This window comes from Schistocerca gregaria, chromosome 1 (assembly GCF_023897955.1).
Source record: "Schistocerca gregaria isolate iqSchGreg1 chromosome 1, iqSchGreg1.2, whole genome shotgun sequence".
NCBI lineage: Eukaryota > Metazoa > Arthropoda > Insecta > Orthoptera > Acrididae > Schistocerca > Schistocerca gregaria.
Genome location: NC_064920.1, coordinates 1037269195 through 1037289104, shown reverse-complemented (window position 1 = coordinate 1037289104; position 19910 = coordinate 1037269195). Strand labels below are relative to the sequence as shown.

The window sequence follows — 19910 nt, the reverse complement described above, 5'->3', positions numbered from 1 at the left end:
TAATTAGCGAATTAATACAGTCGATTGCATCTGATAGTAGTAGTCAGATAGTAGGAGTCAGTTGAATTCATGCTTCTTCTGCTGAAACGTTGTACGACAAATTAGTTCTTGTGTAAATGCAGGACGACTGGCGGAAAGGAAGCACATGAGTAAATTTGTATTTGTTGTGTTGACAGATTCAGCATGCCTGGTGTGGGGAGAGTCTTGCGGCGAGAGGGGCAGCTGCTGGCTGTACGACGGAAAGACGCTGCGCTATCTGCTCAACTTCACGGCAGCAGGTGAGGTCGCCGGATACTTCCACTTCTTTGTTCCTCTCTTACCCCGTAGTACAATTCTGAAGTCCTGATGTTTGTTGCAAAGCGCAGAGACAGCATGAAGCCAACTGGCATGAAACAAGTAATACTGGCTTCACTTTATACATTATGCCGTTAGAATGCTGAAGCAGTTTTCGGAAATATCAGCTAGGAAGAAAAGCACGCAGCCACACTATAATATGAGTCTGTCATTTACAAAAGCTTTTACATTGTTTTCAAAGTCTATACACCTTAATTACTCGCGGGGAAGTTTTATTTTGTATATTTCATCGTAGAGGTCTGCTTCATTGATGCGTAACATTCTGGACCATGCGCCAGACGAACAACAACATGGCGTAAACCTTTATTCGTGCTGTTATGTTTACATTTAGGGTCTTGCCGCCTAAGTGATTCCGTCTGTTGTATCGAAGAGCAACAGAAACTAAAAATGTTCACTACAGAAGAAGAGAGAATGTTAACGAGTTCGCATATGGCGTTCATATTCACAGAACATGTACATTAGTACGTTCTGCAGAAATGATTAGCATTTGAACCATGTCGGCCCGCGGTTTCAAGGTCGACATCGATATCAGCGGTCAACACCACCTACTAGTAAAATGTGCCTATGGCTCTAGTTGTCGCTAAAACCCTAAGGTAATGAATCAGGGTGACTTGAGGAGATATGCAGGATGCCTCGCAGACATGTGCAGGAATCGTACTGTCAAATCAGTAAGTTTGAAAGAGGACGCATTATTGGCATGGGAGAATGTGATGTATCCATCCGGGAAATTGCTGTTCATGTGAGACGAAGTGTTTCAGCACTGCAACGGGTGTGTGCAGAATGGTTCACGGAAGACCGTGGAAACGACGAGATGTGTCAGGTCGCACCACCTAGACTAACCTCCCCCCCCCCCCCCCCCTGAGGAGATCGACACCTCATCCGAATGGCACAGCAAGACAAATCTGCATCCTCCTAGGCTCTGACGCAGCAGTGGAACAGTGTAACACATCGTACATTATCAGGAGTGAGAGTCCCTCGCCGTTTATTACGGCACTTGTTACGTGTTTATCGTCCACTTTTCTGCTTGTCTTTGACGAAAGTGTGGGACGACGTCACTGGGGACAGGAATGGCATCAGATAGTGTTTCCAGAAGAATCCAGGTTCTGATGGCCGCATTTTGATTCGCTGTAGACTGAGGGAGTGCCGTCACAGTGACTGTATTCGTCCAAGATATAGAGCACCAGCTCAAGGCCTTATGGGGTGCTATTGAGTACAACTACAAATCATAGATGGTGTACGCCCAGGACACTGTGACCAGTGTGACCTAATTGAATGACATCTAGCGACACGTAGCCATACCCTTTGTCCACAACACCCCAGACGCCATTTTTCAGCAAGACAATGCACGACCACATGTTGCTGCATGAACACGTGCCTTCACGATGTAACAGGATGTCAGCCTTTTGCCCTGGCCCGCCAGATCAGCAGACTTGTCGCCAATCCAAAATGTGTAGGATATGGTGAAATGACGGGTACAAGACTGTGACCCAATAGCCAATCACGACAGATGAATTTTGGTACCAAGTGAATGCACCACGGAGGGCTGTGCGACAGGAAGCCATCCGCCCCTATACGCGTCGATGCCGTCACGCATGGAACAAGTTAACAGGGCACATGGCGGAGCTTGTGCCAACTAGGCAACAGCACTCATGATACTGACGTGACTGAAATGCTAATTATTTCTGCAGAAAATACTAATATACATGCCCTATGCACATGAACATCCTTTCCCTAATTGTTCAAGATGTTCCGATTTTTCTGAACATGAGTGTATTTTCATGAATATATGTATACATTTCTTTCTTTTTTAACAAATACTTTACTATTATTATCATTATAAATATTATAATTCCTCTTATAATGCTGAGATATAACTTCTTAAATAATCAAAACATGTAACAACTTATGAAAGTTCAAAAATATGAGAGTGAGAGAGAGAGAGAAAGAAAGAAAGAAAGTAAGATTAGGTCCAAGGGAAGGAGGAAAAAGAAAATGGTACATTAACTGTAATGCTTATAGAATTATTCTTATGTCTCTTATGGCAAGGAGTCCAAAGAAATACTCCTGGCCGAAATTCTGAAGAAACATACAGCGTGTCCCAAACGCAATAGTCAGTATTTATTGATACGACAGGAGCGATCATTCGGAGCAAAAATATCTGCTAAACACTTGCTCTAAAGTGCATATCTTATATTCGCTACTGTCAAACACGTCTCTTCTACTGAACAAGTGTAAGTTATGTATTTTAGAGCTCATGATTGCTAGACAGTTTTTTCTTGTTTTGGTCCACAGTACCTCCTCCCAAAATATAGAAAGGAAAGAGCTTGCAGTAGAAGAGATTTGATTCACAGTATCGAAGAAGAAGGTGTTATGCGTTTTTCCTTCGAATGGTAATTCCTGACAGCTCCCTGAATATTGGCCAGTCCTCCTAGGACATCTCGTATACTTTTTAAAAGCAATTGGTAATGAGCACTTCAGTATTTCTTTGATCAGAATGATATTTGTCTTCTGTTGAATAATTAAGCTGACCTATGATTGAATAAATATTTTGTCTATCAATTCAAAATTATATATATTGGATGAAATTTTGGGGAAACAATTGGTTCTTTACCTCTAGCTGGTTATTCATTATTAAGCTAGGGCCGCTGTGAGCGTGACTGAATATTTTAAATTCTTCTGACAAATTCATTTGTACTTCTTTCTTAACAAAACATAGTATGTATAAGTTCCGACTAAACATTGGTATGAAATTTCACTTAACTCCTGTAATGTGTGTTGGCAGAGAAAATATGTATACTGTCATAGTTCAGCTTTGTTAGCTCAACAAAAATAAATATTACCTTCTAAAAGAAATTAAAGGACTCTATTTTATAATTAGCCTTTATAAACGAAATACAGTTTCTTCACAATCTGAATTATCAGTTAAGCTTCTTTATAGTATTAGTCACACCGATAACTGTAGAAGTATTTTGACACTGTACCACGTTGTTCTTTCGCACAAAAGATGACTTAGCGTCAGATGCAAACATAACAGACGTGAACACATGCGTCTGCCATGTGCCGGCCTCTGTGGCCGAGCGGTTCTAGGCGCTTCAGTCTGGAACCGCGGGACCGCTACGTTCGCAGGTTCGATTCCTGCCTCTGGCATGGATGTGTGTGATGTCCTGAGGTTAGTTAGGTTTAACCAATCCTAGGTTCTAGGGGCTGATGACCTCAGATATTAATTCCCATAGTGCTCTGAGCCATTTGAACCATTTTTGTCTGATATGTTTTCTTCAGTCTGGCTCACAGTTCAGCGTCTCATATACCAATGAAGCACCAATATACCACAATTTCTTGTTTCCTGTGAGATACAATGACGACATGTCCCAGAATATGACGCCATAAAAAGTCAATAAAAGAAAGAAAATCAGCCAAGTTCGGTTATTTTACATTTTAAACTCTCAAGTGTGCTGTTACCCTCGAACGTAGAAATCATTGTAACACATTAACTTCCTCAAACATAAAAACTCAAAGTGCTGTCAGGGTACCCACTCACAAATATGGCAAGACCGATTTTCCTCTCTTGAACATACGTTGATAAGGTTATCAGGTGTTGCACAGTGTCAAATTAAATGTTGTGCTTTTACCTAATTTTGATGAAAATCCACTATCACAGAACCAGTTAACACCATTCAAGAAAGATTCATTTACTTATCTTCGTCTTGAAGTATTTTCACTAGACTTTAGTGCAATTCCATCGCTAGTACAAAAAAATGTATTTAACAATACGAAGTAACAGGAGACACGATTTTGCAGGGTTCCTGATAGCGGGCACGTTGTTGGACGTGGGCGTGTGGTACCACGTGAAGGGCCTCCAGATCTACGACGAGGACCACCACGAGAAGAAGCGCGGCAAGTCCCAACAGTCCGAGGCGTCGGACAAGCCCCACGACGCTGTGGGCGTCACGTAGCCACGCCCACACCACGCCCTCGCCGCATACAGCTCGTCGCCGGTCAATGCAAGACCAATGCCGGCACCGCAAGTCGCCAGCGCGTCTTTCGTACAGCTCAGCACGCCTCTAGTCTCGACAAAACAAAGGGATTTTCCGCACGATTTCATATTGCTGGATTCTGCAGCTTCTTTGTACGTCGGAACCTACGTGCCCACCACCTCTGTTGGTGGCATTTTTGCATCCTGTAGTGCATGGAAGTGCCGTGTGATATTATTTATAGATATTTGGACATGTGACAGTTCATTAATTTATTTAATAAAGTATAATACTATTTCATACGTGACCGACGAACCAGCCGAATTCAGGCAACGAACAAAAAGGCGAAAATGCGAAAGATCAGCATGAAGGAGAAATGCCAATAATTATGATTCTATAAAAGAAGAACTTTTTTCAGTGATCTCCTAAGTTGTGTTCACAGACGTCTAGTGAACACGGTTTAGAATGTGTAAGGGAACGAACTTGTATTTATTTTTCATCATGCTAGTTAAGAATCCTAAGTTATTGTGAAATTGGTCCTCTTTGTTTTGTGATAAACATTTTTCAAGTAACAAACTTCTTTCATATCTGAAAAAAAAAAAAAACAGATACTCCTTTCTGCTCCTCTCAGTACTTTAGACTGGATTTCTTTCTCACTTCTTTCAGATATAATGGAATTACCATAAAACTTGTCTTCACGGCAGAGAAAACATTCACAAAGGGGTAACATACTTACTGCATCGCATGCAGGGCAACAAAGTTCAGATTTTTGTCGTTACCACAAAACCTGGCTTCAAACTCTTTCTGTCTCTATATTGATAGAAGTTACGTAATATGCTTTTAAATAACGTCAGTTAACTACTAAATAACGACATATACCTTCTTTGTTCTACATCAATTTCCAGGTCAAGAGCTTGATGTAGAAGACATCTTTTTTATGATCGATATTTTTACAACTAACATTTGGTCACAACGTGAAATCTACGTTTTGTAGCAGTCAGTTTTTCAAATATGAATATTCTTTTCCTATTACGATAGTTAACATTCATTACATCTCCAAAGTCCACTTGTTTGACTATTTATGAAAAATAATGTGAGTAACGTTCTGCTGAAAAACAATTTTTAGCTCTATTATTGTTTTACATCTAAGAAATTGATTTTGATCCCTGTGTACGATTCCTCACAATTTACTCCAATTACGGATAAAACACACGACCCTGGTCTAAGAAAGTGAATCAGTATTTTAATTACGAAAGTTCTGATGAATCTGAACTCGTCTAAACTTTAAAAAAATTTATTCCAGTAGGCACAGTCCTTTGATAAAATGCGATTTCTGTACTATTTGTAGCGGAAAAAATTGAGCCTTCTTTTTTCAACAATTATTGTTTTCCAGGAAGCAGATTAATTTCGTGGTACAAGGTAGTGAAAGAGATCACGTATCACAAAAAGCAATTAAAACAGTTGAAAATAAGTTCGAGTATTAATGTCAATATCCAGGATATAAACAGTATAAGAACAGATATTTTTATATGTGCTATCTCAGTATGTACGGACATCAAAGTGATGTTTGTTTTTTCTCTGCATCGAACATCACATAATTTCAAAATGAGGTTTTCACTTTGCAGCGGAGTGTGCGCTAATATGACAGGTAGGAGACGAGATACCGGCTGAAGTAAAGCAGTGAGGACGGGGCGTGAGTGCTGCTTGGGTAGCTCAGTTGGTAGAGCACTTGCCTGCGAAAGACAGAGGTCCCGAGTTCGTGTCTCGGTCCGGCACATAGTTTTAATCTGCCAGGAAGTTTCATCACATAATTTACTACCTGATGTTTTCTGCACAGACATAACTGCACCACTAAGTGGACTACAACTGTCAGTTCACCCACACCTCAACGCCGGACCTGCCACCCAGCAGTGCATAAGCGTCGACGGTTTGCTATTGCCACATGTACGTGGAGGTACTAACCAACTTAAAATATATGACTTGTTATAGCAATAATTACTAGTCCGCAAATACTGTCAAATTCTTAAGGTGCAGGAGTAAAATACAGGGAGCGAAAGGCTATTTACAATTTGTACAGAAACCAGATGGCAGTTATAAGAGTCGAGGGACATGAAAGGGAAGCAGTGGTTCGGAAGGGAGTGAGACTGGGATGTAACCTCTCCCCGATGGTATTCAATCTGTATATTGAGCAAACAGTGAAGGGAGGAAAAGAAAAATTCAGAGTAGGTATTAAAATCCATGAAGAAGAAATAAAAACTTTGAGGTTCGCCGATGACAGTGTAATTCTGTCAGAGACAGCAAAGAACTTGGAAGAGCAGTTCAACTGAATGGGCAGTGTCTTGAAAGGAGGATATAATACGAACATCAACAAAAGCAAAACGAGAATAATGGAATGTAGTCGAATTAAGTTGGGTGATGCTGAGGGAATTAGATTAGGAACTGAGACACTTAAAGTAGTAAAGGAGTTTTACTATTTGGGGAGCAAAATAACTGATGATGGTCGAAGTAGAGAGGATATAAAATGTACACTGGCAATGGCAAGGAAAGCATTTCCGAAGAAGTGAAATTTGTTAACATCGAGTATAGATTTAACTGTCAGGAAGTCGTTTCTGAAAGTATTTGTATGGAGTGTAGCCATGCATGGAAGTGAAACATGGACGATAAATAGTTTGGACAAGAAGAGAATAGAAGCTTTCGAAATATGGTGCTACAGAAGAATGCTGACGATTAGATGGGTAGATCATATAACTGTTGTTGTGGTCTTCAGTCCTGAGACTGGTTTGATGCAGCTCCCCATGCTCCTCTATCCTGTGCAAGCTTCTTCATCTCCCAGTACCTACTGCAACCCACATCCTTCTGAATCTGCTTAGTGTATTCATCTCTTGGTCTCCCTCTACGATTTTTACCCTCCACGCTGCCCTCCAATGCTAAATTGGTGATCCCTTGATGCCTCAGAACATGTCCTACCAACCGATCCCATCTTCTGGTCAAGTTGTGCCACAAACTTCTCTTCTCCCCAATCCTATTCAATACTTCCTATTCATTATACTTCCTATTCATTATTAAACCTACTCCTGCATTACCCCTATTTGATTTTGTATTTATAACTCTGTATTCACCTTTCTATTTAATCATACAGTAAAGCTGCATGCCCTCGGGAAAAATTACGGCCGTAGTTTCCCCTTGCTTTCAGCCGTTCGCAGTACTAGCACAGCAAGGCCGTTTTGGTTATTGCTACAAGGCCAGATCAGTCAATCACCCAGACTGTTGCACTTGCAACTACTGAGAAGGCTGCTGCCCCTCTTCAAGAACCACACGTTTGTCTGGCCTCTCAACAGATACCCCTCCGTTGTGGTTGTACCTACGGTACGGGTATCTGTATCGCTGAGGCACGCAAGCCTCCCCACCAACGGCAAGGTCCATGGTTCATGGGGGGGGTATTGAATAGGATTGGGGAGAAGAGGAGTTTGTGGCACAACTTGACAAGAAGAAGGGACCGGTTGGTAGGACATGTTCTCAGGCATCAAGGGATCACAAATTTAGCATTGGAGAGCAGCGTCGAGGGTAAAAACCAAGAGATGAATACATTAAACAGATTCAGAAGTATGTAGGTTGCAGTACGTATTGGGAGATAAAGAAGCTTGCAAGGATAGAGTAGCATGGAGAACTGCATCAAACCAGTCTCAGGACTGAAGACCACAACAACATAGCTATAATTACTAGTCCGCAAATGTAATGTTGTCAGCAGACCGTTCTCAGTCACCAAAAGATATATCTGCACCCATTGTACCCTGTATAATATGTGAGGTATGAGCTTATTCCGAAATATTTCGTGATCAACAAACCCGAGATCACGAGATCTGAAAAGACAGTTCGTAGACAAGTCTATGGAACGATTGGGTACCAACATTGACAGTGGAAGGACTGGGAGTTGAACGTATCGTCCCCTAAGCAACAAATTAATTTAAAAAAATTGGACAACAGACACAATTTTCTTACATGTATTAAATGTGTTTGGGTTTAAGATGCAACAACAGTAAATATAAAGATATTCTGAGAGGCAAAAATTCAGACACCGAAACTAACTGAGGTCCTCTGATTCCATAAATGCTGTGTTACTGGGGCTACACAACCCATCGTCCTGCACCTGCCATCCTTTGATAGAGACAACCTTCTTGACAGTCGCACTCCCAACAGAATTAGACATGTGTGCGAATCAGGCAGCTTAGTTGACCCAAGCACCAAATTGTTATTTAACTCACGTTAATTCACCACCAGCTTTAATCTGCCAGAAGCCTTTGGCACCACCGGTTCTGATTTGCCAGAAGCTTTCAGTACCAAGGAAATAGGTGTTGTCTGGGGTGTTTTGCGAGGGTGAATCACGTCCTTTTCTAACTTTTCCTCTTCGGGACTCTTCAATTCTTTCATACACGGAGTTGATTTTCTCGGCGGAACTGTATCTGTAAGTTCAGCCTTGTACTGAATCATGTTCGTTAACGTCATTTTATTAGTCACCGGTTCTGAATTCACTACGTAACAAAAATGGTTCAAATGGCTCTCAGCACCATGGGACAACATCTGAGACCATCAGTCCCCTAGACTTAGAACAACTTAAACCTAACTATCCTAAGGGCACACAAATCCATGCCCGAGGCAGGATTGGAACCTGCGACCGTAGCAGGAGCGTGGTTCCGGACTGAAGCGCCTAGAACCGCTGGGACACAGCGGCCGGCACCACTAAACACTTGCAGCCCTTTCTTCTCACAAAATGGCAAATAATTCAGCTGTACATCATCAGTACCTTGCTTAACCTGGATAGAGGCTAATGGATATTCCATATGTACAAAAAACGAAAGGTGTGTTGCTCACAATATTTGTAATGTAAAAATTGCAAGCGTTCGCCCAAATCTCGAAACAGGAGGAGGCAGAGCCCCCCTGCAAGAAATACCTCGAAACCCTATCATGTCCCGGCGGTGCGCGCCTCATCCTGGGCGCTTGGTCGGATTCGAGAGAGACGCAGTCGCCCAGATTTAGGCGAGTAGACGCGTCCAGAGCGGCCATCCGTGCCCCCAACTGAGCTTACCGCTGCCGGCAGAGACCCGGGAACGTGCAGTCGTAGCATCGCGACCGGGAGGCAACACGCGGCCATCGACGGTGACCGGCAACCCCGACGTCAGCGCCACAGAGGGGCAAAGCCCCAATAGGGTGCCGAAGAAGGCTCTCAAAAACTTGGTGATGACCATGAGGTCGAAATTAGCCAGCGTAAAATTAAAAGTGTTGCTTAAATTTTCAGTCACAGTAGACTCCTGCCATCATTTAATTTGAACATTAAGCGCTGTCAGATGGCACATTCAGCAAATTCAGTGTAACCTGCAATGCAGAGGTCTGTCTATTAAACAGAAGTGTTTCACATTGGCAGTCATTAGCACAGGCCACACAGCACATACACATAGGCACTGCACGTACACTCCAACCATAAGAATTCTGCAGGCACCAGGAACAAAACTGACAGGAACAGTCCTAACGTCATTCCTCTGTGTAATCGGTGCGACTTTCTCTTTCCCAGCACTCGACGTTAATTCCTCAACTTTCTGGGGTCACGATTCGCAGTGTCAAGACTAGTACCTGGCACTGCCAGTAGATGTCTCACTCAGCTAGGCATTATTAAAGCTCTGAATAAAGAACGTAGCGACAACTTTTTGTCTGTGTGCACTCTCGTTGGTCAGATGAACGTCACATGGTACAAGGCAGCTGTTTTGGAACCACGTAGTACCTGAAGTTAAGTGCGAGAACTGGTGTAATTAGGGATTATCTTAGTATGTAGGGGTGTATGAAACATATGGGCACATTTTATATTAAATTAAGACCCTAAAAAACGTGTCTACGTCTACGTTTACATTTACATCTACATGGATACTCTGCAAATTATATTTAAGTGCCTGGCACAGGGTTCATCGAATCACCTTCACAGTTCTCTATTATTCCAATCTCGTATAGCGATCGGAGAGAACGAACACCTGTATCTTTCTGTACGAGCTCTAATCTCCCTCGTTTTATCATGGTGACATTTCTCCCTATGTAGCTCGGTGTCAACAGAATATTTACGCATTTGGAGGAGAAAGTTGGTGATTGGAATTTCGTGAGGAGATTCCGTCGCAATGAAAAACGCCTTTCTTTTTTAATGATGTCCAGCCCAAATCCTGTATCATTTCAGTGACAGTCTCCCATATTTCGCGATAATACAAAACGTGCTGCCCTTCTTTCAACTTTTTCGATGTACTCCTTCAGTCCTACTTGGTAAAGATCCCACACCGCGCAGCAGTTTTCCAAAGGAGGACAGAAAACCGTGGTGTAGACTGTCTCTTTAGCAGATCTCTTACATTTTCTGAGTGTCCCGCCAATAAAACGCAGTCTTTGGTAACCCTTCCCATAACATTTTCTATGTGTTCCTTCCAATTTAAGTTGTTCGTAATTGTAATTCCTAGGTATTTAGTTGAATTAACGGCCTTTATATTTGACTGATTTATCGTGTAACCGAAGTTTAACGAATTCCTTTTTAGCACTCATGCGGATGACCTCATACTTTGCGTTACTTAGAGTCAGCTGCCAATTTTCGCACCATTCAGATATCTTTTCTAAATCATTTTGAAGTTTGTTTTGATCTTCTGATGACTTTATTAGTCGATAAACGACAGTGTCATCTGCAAACAAACTAACACGACTGCGCAGATTGTCTCCCAAATCGTTTATATAGATAAGGAACAGCAAAGAGCCTATAACACGAACTTGAGGAACGCCAGAAATCACTCCTGTTTTACTCGATGACTTTCCGTCAGTTACTACGAACTGTGACCTCTCTGACAGGAAGTTACAAATCCAGTCAAATAACCGAGACGATATTCCATAAGCACCCAATTTCACTATAAGCTGCTTGTGTGGTACAGTGTCAAAAACCTTCTGGAAATCCAGAAATACTAAATCGATCTGAAATCACTTGTCAATAGCACTCAACACTTCATGCGAATAAAGAGCTAGTTGTGTTTCACAAGAACGATGTTTTCTTAACACATGTTCACTGTGTGTCAATAGACCGTTTCCTTAGAGGCAGTTCATAATGTTCAAACACAATATATGTTCTAGAATCCTGCTGCATATCGACGTTAATGATATGGGCCTATAATTAAGTGGATTATTCCTACTACCTTTCTTGAATAATGTTGTGACCTGTGCAACTTTCCAGTCTTAGGGTACGGATCTTTTGGCGAGCGAACGGTTGTATATGATTGTGAAGTATGGAGCTAATGCGTCAGCATACTCTGAAAGGAATGTAATTGGTTCTGGACCAGAAGACTTGCTTTTATTAAGTTATTTAAGTTGTTTCACTACTCAGAGGATATTTACTTCTACGTTACTCATGTTGGCAGCTGTTCTCTTTCGCGTTCTGGAATATTTACTTCGTCTTCTTTCGTGAAGGCATTTCGGAAGGCTGTGTTTAGTAAATCTGCGTTGGCAGCACTGTCTTCGATAGTATCTCCACTGTTATCGCGTAGAGAAGGCATTGACTGTTTCTTGCCGCTAACATATTCCACATACGGCCAGAACCTCTTTGGATTTTCTGCCAGGTTTCGAGACAAAATTTCGTCGTGTATAATGTTATGAGCCTATAGCACTGAAGTCCGCGCTAAATTTCGAGCTACTGTAAAAGGTCGCCAATCTTGGGGATTTTGCGTCTGTTTAAGTTTGGCATGTTTGTTTCCTCGTTTTGCAACAGTGTTCTGACACGTTTTGTGTACCATTTGGTTAACGTATTTAGTATAAAACTCTCAATTGCTGCAGATACTATTTCTCTGAATTCAAGCTACATCTGGTCTACACTTACATCATTAATTTGTAAGGAGTAGAGATTGTGTCTCAGGAAGGCGTCAAGTGAATTTTTATCTGCTTTTTTTAATAAGTATACTTTCTGTTCACTTTTGGAAGTTTTTGGGGGTTACGATATTCATTCTCGCTGCGACAACCCTGTGTTCACTAATCCCTGTATCCACTTTGATGCTCGTTATTAACTCAGGATTATTTTGTTGCTAAGAGGTCAAGTGTGTTTTCACAACCGTTTACTATTCGCCTGGGCTCATGAACTAACTGCTCGAAATAATTTTTCGGGGAATGTGTTTAGCAGAATTTCGGATGTTGTTTTATGCATACCTCCGGAATTAAACATTTATTTTTGCCAACATATTGAGGGTAAATTAAAGTCACCGCCAACTATAATCGCATGAGTCGGGTACGTGTTTGAAATCAAACTCAAGTTTTCTTTCAGCAATTGTATCGTCTGCATTGGGAGGTCGGTAAAATGATCCAATTATTATTTTATTCCGGTTTCCAACAATGACCTCTGGCCATACTAAGTCACAGGAACTATCTGCTTCAATTTCGCGACAAGGTAAACTAATTGTAACAGCAACAAACATGCCACCGCCAACCTTGGTTAGCCCATCCTTTCGGAACACCGTTAGGTTCTTCGCAAAAATTTCGGCTGAGCGTATCTTCGGCTTTAGCCAGCTTTCAGATCCTGTAACGATTTGAGCATCAGAGCTTTCTATTAGCGCTTGGAGCTCTGGTCAACTTGTCAGTGTTGAAGAATGCCGCAGTGTTGTGTAGAAAACTGTGATTCAAGGGCAGACGGGGGTAGCAGGTTTTCTCGAATTCCACAAGGCGAAATGAATACGAGAAGTTGCAAAATATGGCTGCATCGAATTTTAAGGAAAGATACATTTCCGTAGGAATCTGCTGGACTGCGTGAAACAAATAAACATTCCCCTCATTCTGAATAACTTAACAATGAACCTATACAGGGCGTTCAGAAATTCTGAGTTACAAATTTCTAGGACTTGTAGAGGGATGTGAATAAATAATATTTGGAATAGGAACACATATCAGGAGATGTTACCTAACGACGCTACAGAGCGTCAAAGTTATAGGCACCATGTTCTGTAAATACAGAGGGGCCCAAAAAATGGTCGCGGTAGTCTCGCGGTTCTAGGCGCGCAGTCCGGAACCGTGTGACTGCTACGGTCACAGGTTCGAATCCTGCCTAGGGCATGGATGTGTGTGATGTCCTTAGGTTAGTTAGGTTTAAGTAGTTCTAAGTTCTAGGAGACTGATGACCACAGCAGTTGAGTCCCATAGTGCTAAGAGCCATTTGGACCATTTGAACCCAAAAAATGTATCCACTGTTTAAAAGTCCATAACTTGCAAACTAATTGACAGAGGTGTCTCATTTTTGGTGAAAGTGTAGCTTAAAGTCCAACTTAAGGATATCACTGTACGTGTTCGAAATGGTCACTATTAACATCCACATACAAACTATGGCACCGATCTGCAGCACGAATTACTGAGTGCAATGTGTTCAGTTGGATATTTGCACATGAATGTACGATGGATTCTCGAAGTTCATCCAGTTTGCGTGGGTTTTGTCGATAAACGACGTCCTTTAGTGTTCCCCACAGGAAAAAAGTCCTGAGGAGTTAGGTCTGGGGAACTTGCTGGATACTCCACAGAACCTCTACGGCCTATCCATCTTCCTGGTAGATTTTCGTCGAGATACGCCCTAACACGATTTTGGTAGTGGGCTGGGGCACCATCTTGTTGAAAGTAAACTTTTCCGTCTTAATACAAGTATCGGATGGCAGGTAAAATGGATGTCTGAAGCTTCTGAACATACATCTCACCAGTAACAGTGCCGTCAAAGAAGAATGCTCCAATCAAGCCCCGATGAGACAACCTACACCACACATTTACTCCTGGCGGATTTACGGCTTTGTCTACATGGACGTTCGGATTTTCGGCGGCCCAGTAGATGCAGTTGTGGCGATTTACTGTACCACTGAGTTTGAACTCTGCCTCATCAGACCACACAGTCATCTCTGCAAACTCTTCATCGTTGCGGACCATGTTAGTAAACCACTCGCAGTACTCCATTCTACGATCTGGGTCGTCCTCGTTCACTGCGTGTAGCAATCGTGGGATGTAGCACTTCCACTTTGCAGTCTTCAAAATTCACCGAACACTTGAGCTACTCACTCCAGTTACACGACCACACTGTCTCACAGACTTCTGTGGTGATCGAGTGAATTGTTGTAACACACGACGGAAGTTATCAGGACTTGTTACTGTTACAGGTCGTCCACATCGTTGTTTGTATACACCTTTAACACAGCCTTCGGTTTCAAATTTGTCTATAATGCCACGAATCGATAAACGTGCCGGTGGCTCTGTTTCATACTCATTTCGCCTTTGCCGTTGAACTCATTAATATTTTCGTACTTAAAATACCACTTCAAAACTGACTTCCTTCCATCGAATGTAAGCCTTGCGCCAACCATGTTACGCGAGTAACTCGGTGCAACTAAGAACAAAGGACTGACTGTCTGGCGATTGTCATCTGACACAACAAAACAACGCAATGCAACGCTTGTGTGGCGATTGTCGGAACTACAAACTATGTTGTTGTTGTTGTGGTCTTCAGTCCTGTGACTGGTTTGATGCAGGTCTCCATGCTACTCTATCCTGTGCAAGCTTCTTCATCTCCCAGTACCCACTGCAACCCACATCCTTCTGAATCTGCTTAGTGTAGACATCTCTTGGTCTCCCTCTATGATTTTTTCCCTCTACGCTGCCCTCCAGAACTAAATTGGTGATTCCTTGATATCTCAGAACATGTCCTACCAACCGATCCCTTCTTCTCGTCAAGTTGTGCCACAAACTTCTCTTCTCCCCAATCCTATTCAATACTTCCTCATTAGTTATGCGATCTACCAATCTAATCTTCAGCATTCTTCTGTAGCACAACATTTCTAAAGCTTCTATTCTCTTCTTGTTCAAACTATTTATCGTCCATGTTTCACTTCCATACATGGCTACACTCCACACAAATACTTTCAGAAATGACTTCCTGACACTTATATCTATACTCGAAGTTAACAAATTTCTCTTCTTCAGAAACGCTTTCCTTGCCATTGCCAGTCTACATTTTATATCCTCTCTACTTCGACCATCATCACTTATTTTGCTCCCCAAATAGCAAAACTCCTTTACTACTTTAAGTGTCTCATTTCCTAATCTAATTCCCTCAGCATCACCCAACTTAATTCGACTACATTCCATTATCCTCGTTTTGCTTTTGTTGATGTTCATCTTATATCATCCTTTCAAGACACTATCCATTCCATTCAACTGCTCTTCCAAGTCCTTTGTTGTCTCTCATAGAATTACGATGTCATCGGCGAGCCTCAAAGTTTTTATTTCTTCTCCATGGGTTTTAATACCTACTCCAAATTCTTCTTTTGTTTTCCTTCACTGCTTGCTCAACATACAGATTGAATAACATTGGGCAGAGACTACAACCCTGTCTCACTCCCTTCCCAACCACTGCTTCCCTTTCATGTCCCTCGACTCTTATAACTGCCATCTGGTTTCTGTACAAATTGTAAATAGCCTTTCGCTCCCTGTATTTTACCCCTGCCACCTTCAGAATTTGAAAGAGAGTATTCCAGTCAACATTGTCAAAAGCTTTCTCTAAGTCTACAAATGCTAGAAACGTAAGTTTGTCCTTTCTTAATCTAGCTTCTAAGATAAGTCGTAGGATCACTATTGCCTCACGTGTTCCAACATTTCTACGGAATCCAAACTGATCTTCCCCGAGGTCGGCTTCTACTAGTTTTTCCATTCGTCTGTAAAGAATTCGTGTTAGTATTTTGCAGCTGTGACTTATTAAACTGATTGTTCGGTAATTTTCACATCTGTCAACACCTGCTTTCTTTGGGATTGGAATTATTATATTCTTCTTGAAGTCTGAGGGTATTTCGCCTGTCTCACACATCTTGATCACCAGATGGTAGAGTTTTGTCAGGAATGGCTCTTCCAAGGCCGTCAGTAGTTCCAATGGAATGTTTTCTACTCCGGGGGCCTTGTTTCGACTCAGGTCTTTCAGTGCTCTGTTAAACTCTACACGCAGTATCGTATTTCCCATTTCATCTTCATCTACATCCTCTTTCATTTCCATAATATTGTCCTCAAGTACATCGCCCTTGTATAGACCCTCTATATACTCCTTCCACCTTTCTGCTTTCCCTTCTTTGCTTAGAACTGGGTTTCCATCTGAGCTCTTTATGTTCATACAAGTGGTTCTCTTATCTCCAAAGGTCTCTTTAATTTTCCTGTAGGCAGTATCTGTATTTCCCGTAGTGAGATATGACTCTACATCCTTACATTTGTCCTCTAGCCATCCTTGCTTAGCCATTTTGCACTTCCTGTCGATCTCATTTCTGAGACGTCTGTATTCCTTTTTGCCTGCTTCATTTACTGCAGTTTTATATTTTCTCCTTTCATCAATTAAATTCAATATTTCTTCTGTTACCCAAGGATTTCTACTAGCCCTCGTCTTTTTACCTACTTGATCCTGTGCTGCCTTCACTACTTCATCTCTCAAAGCTACCCATTCTTCTTCTACTGTATTTCTTTCCCCCATTCCTGTCAATTGCTCCCTTATGCTCTCCCTGAAACGCTGTACAATCTCCGGTTCGTTTAGTTTATCCATGTCCCATCTCCTTAAATTCCCACCTTTTTGCAGTTTCTTCAGTTTTAATCTACAGGTCATAAACAATAGATTGTGGTCAGAGTCCACATCTGCCCCTGGAAATGCCTTACAATTTAAAACCTGGTTCCTAAATCTCTGTCTTACCATTATATAATCTATCTGATACCTTTTAGTATCTCCAGGTTTCTTCCATGTATACAGCCTTCTTTTATGATTCTTGAACCAAGTGTTACCTATGATTAAGTTGTGCTCTGTGCAAAATTCTACCAGAATGCTTCCTCTTTCATTTCTTTGCCCCAGTCCATATTCACCTACTACGTTTACTTCTCTCCCTTTTCCTACTACCGAATTCCAGTCACCCATGACTATTAAATTTGCATTTCCCTTCACTATCAGAATAATTTCTTTTATTTCATCATACAATTCTTCAATTTCTACGTCATCTGCAGAGCTAGTTGGCATATAAACTTGTACTACTGTAGTAGGTGTGGGATTCGTATCTATCTTGGCCACAATAATGCGTTCACAATGCTGTTTGTAGTAGCTTACCCGCATTCCTATTTTCCTATTCATTATTAAACCTACTCCTGCATTACCCCTATTTGATTTTGTGTTTATAACCCTGTAGTCACCTGACCAGAAGTCTTGTTCCTCCTGCCACAGAACTTCACTAATTCCCACTATATCTAACTTTAACCTATCCATTTCCCTTTTTAAATTTTCTAACCTACCTGCCCGATTAAGGGATCTGACATTCCACGCTCCGATCCGTAGAACGCCAGTTTTCTTTCTTCTGATAACGACATCCTCTTGAGTAGTCCCCGCCCTGAGATCCGAATGGGGGACTATTTTACCTCCGGAATATTTTACCCAAGAGGACGCTATCATCATTTAATCATACAGTAAAGCTGCATGCCCTCGGGAAAAATTACGGCCGTAGTTTCCCCTTGCATTCAGCCGTTCGCAGTACCAGCACAGCAAGGCCGTTTTGGTTATTGCTACAATGCATGATCAGTCAATCACCCAGACTGTTGCCCTTGCAACTACTGAAAAGGCTGCTGCCCCTCTTCAGGAACCACACGTTTGTCTGGCCTCTCAACAGATACCCCTCCGTTGTGGTTGCACCTACGGTACGGGTATCTGTATCGCTGAGGCACGCAAGCCTCCCCAGCAACGGCAAGGTCCATGGCTCATGGGGGGAGGACTACAAACTATCACACTACCGAATATGAGACAACTCCGTCAATTAGTTTGCCAGTTATGGACTTTTAAACAGTGGATGCATTTTTTGGTTCAAATGGCTCTGAGCGCTATGGGACTCAACATATGAGGTCATCAGTTCCTAGAACTTAGAACTACTTAAATATAACTAACCTAAGGACATCACACACATCCATGCGCGAGGCAAGATTCGAACTTGCGAACGTAGCAGTGACGCGGTTCCGGACGGAAGTGCCTAGATCCGTACGACCACCGCGGCCGGATACATTTTTTTTATCCCTCTGTATATGTATATAAAGGGTGATTCCATGATGATATTATAAATTTTCTATGTGATGGAGACGGATAAATGTATCACTTTAAGGCAAGGGTCACCGGCTCGAAAGCGAACGAGTCGAAAACTACGAGCAAAAATTCATTCTGATACCTGTGAAAGTGGCATACATGTACAGGTACTGTTATTAGTAAGAATGTATGGTATGCAACTTTCAGAAGTGGTAGTACACACCAAAACAAGAAAAAATGTTTAGTAAATACGGGCTCTGAAACCCATACCTGAAGAACCTATGAGCACTTGTTCATCTTCGCTAATGTGGAACATATCTCCACTATTGAACATTTTAGTGCACACGTTCACCGGACATTTTTATTGCTTTTATCGACGATGCCACCTATGAAAGTTGCCTATCTTACAATATTAGCAACAACAGTACAAATATTCCACTGTCAGAGGTAACAGAACGCTTTTCGCTTGGAACTTTCGAGTCGTTCGTTTCCGGTTATTGCTGCAGCTTATTGCTGTCAAAGTATTTTCGTCCCAGTCGTGATGGCAATTATCAGACATAGAATACTTAATTCCTCATCGTCTACTCAGAACACAGGAGGACTTCTGATGAGTCACAAGGCAACAACGAGTCAACTGTTCCTGTGAGTGAAAACTTGGACATAAGCGGCGCAGATAAGACTTCACACGAGGAAGAACAGTTTCCGAATTATCTAGCTGGGAAAATTAGTAAACAAGTTAAGCAGAAATACGTTTTATGTGATGTCTACTATGTACATTTTTCAGCAAGTGAGTAGCCTGAAAAAAGGAAAAGTTCGTACATTAATCGAACTCAAAATTACATGTCGTACGACAACTTAGATTGTGTATCGGAAGCAGTGATAAACATTATTCAAATGGCAGCAACCGTTTTCCGTCTCAGTGAAAAACAAATTTTGGAATCGAAGTTGACGCTTCAAGTACTGGTTTGGAGTACTGGAGAGAGATGCATGTAAAGCAGCCTGAAACCTCTCTCTTAGCATTCCGTCTTGGTCACACTGTCACAGAGAAAATTGTATATATATTTTTGACAAAAGAGTGTATATTTTTTTAGATACTATCGACAGCTCCAAATATCAACACCTTAATTCTAAATTGTAAATTTTACGGGAAACGCTAGCGAATTCACGCCATTGGTTTTAGCCAACAGCGTGCATGGGATACCGATCACGTGTGTGGACGCTGGACTGTTCTGCGGTGCCCAACGCAGTTGCTTCTCTCTCTTGTAATCCAGACCTCGAGCAGAACAGACGTCTTTTCGGAAGGCGGCTCTGCTTTTCAGGACCGGCCACCAACATAAATTAACATGAACCGCTTCCCCTTCCGTTGCCAATTTCAATTAGTTGTTCGACCTCCTACACTGGCCTAAACCTGCTAACTTCCGACCCTAGGCGCGCCCTTTGTGTTCCATATATTGAAATATATTCTCTTTATTGTACTTAATTTC

General features: G+C 41.9%; 1 protein-coding gene across 2 annotated transcripts in view; it reads left to right on the top strand.

The window, feature by feature from the left end:
• LOC126279611 (solute carrier organic anion transporter family member 74D-like) overlaps positions 1–5013 on the top strand; it is a 186171-nt gene extending 181158 nt beyond the window's left edge. The window contains exons 13-14 of one of the 2 annotated variants that reach the window (XM_049979693.1): positions 177–278; positions 4153–5013. In XM_049979693.1, coding sequence (XP_049835650.1) covers positions 177–278; positions 4153–4307 — 257 coding nt within the window. In that variant the 3' untranslated portion in view covers positions 4308–5013. The remainder of the gene's footprint in view (positions 1–176; positions 279–4152) is intronic. The other variant, XM_049979692.1, reaches the window with a different exon arrangement.
• Positions 5014–19910: the final 14897 nt, after the last annotated feature.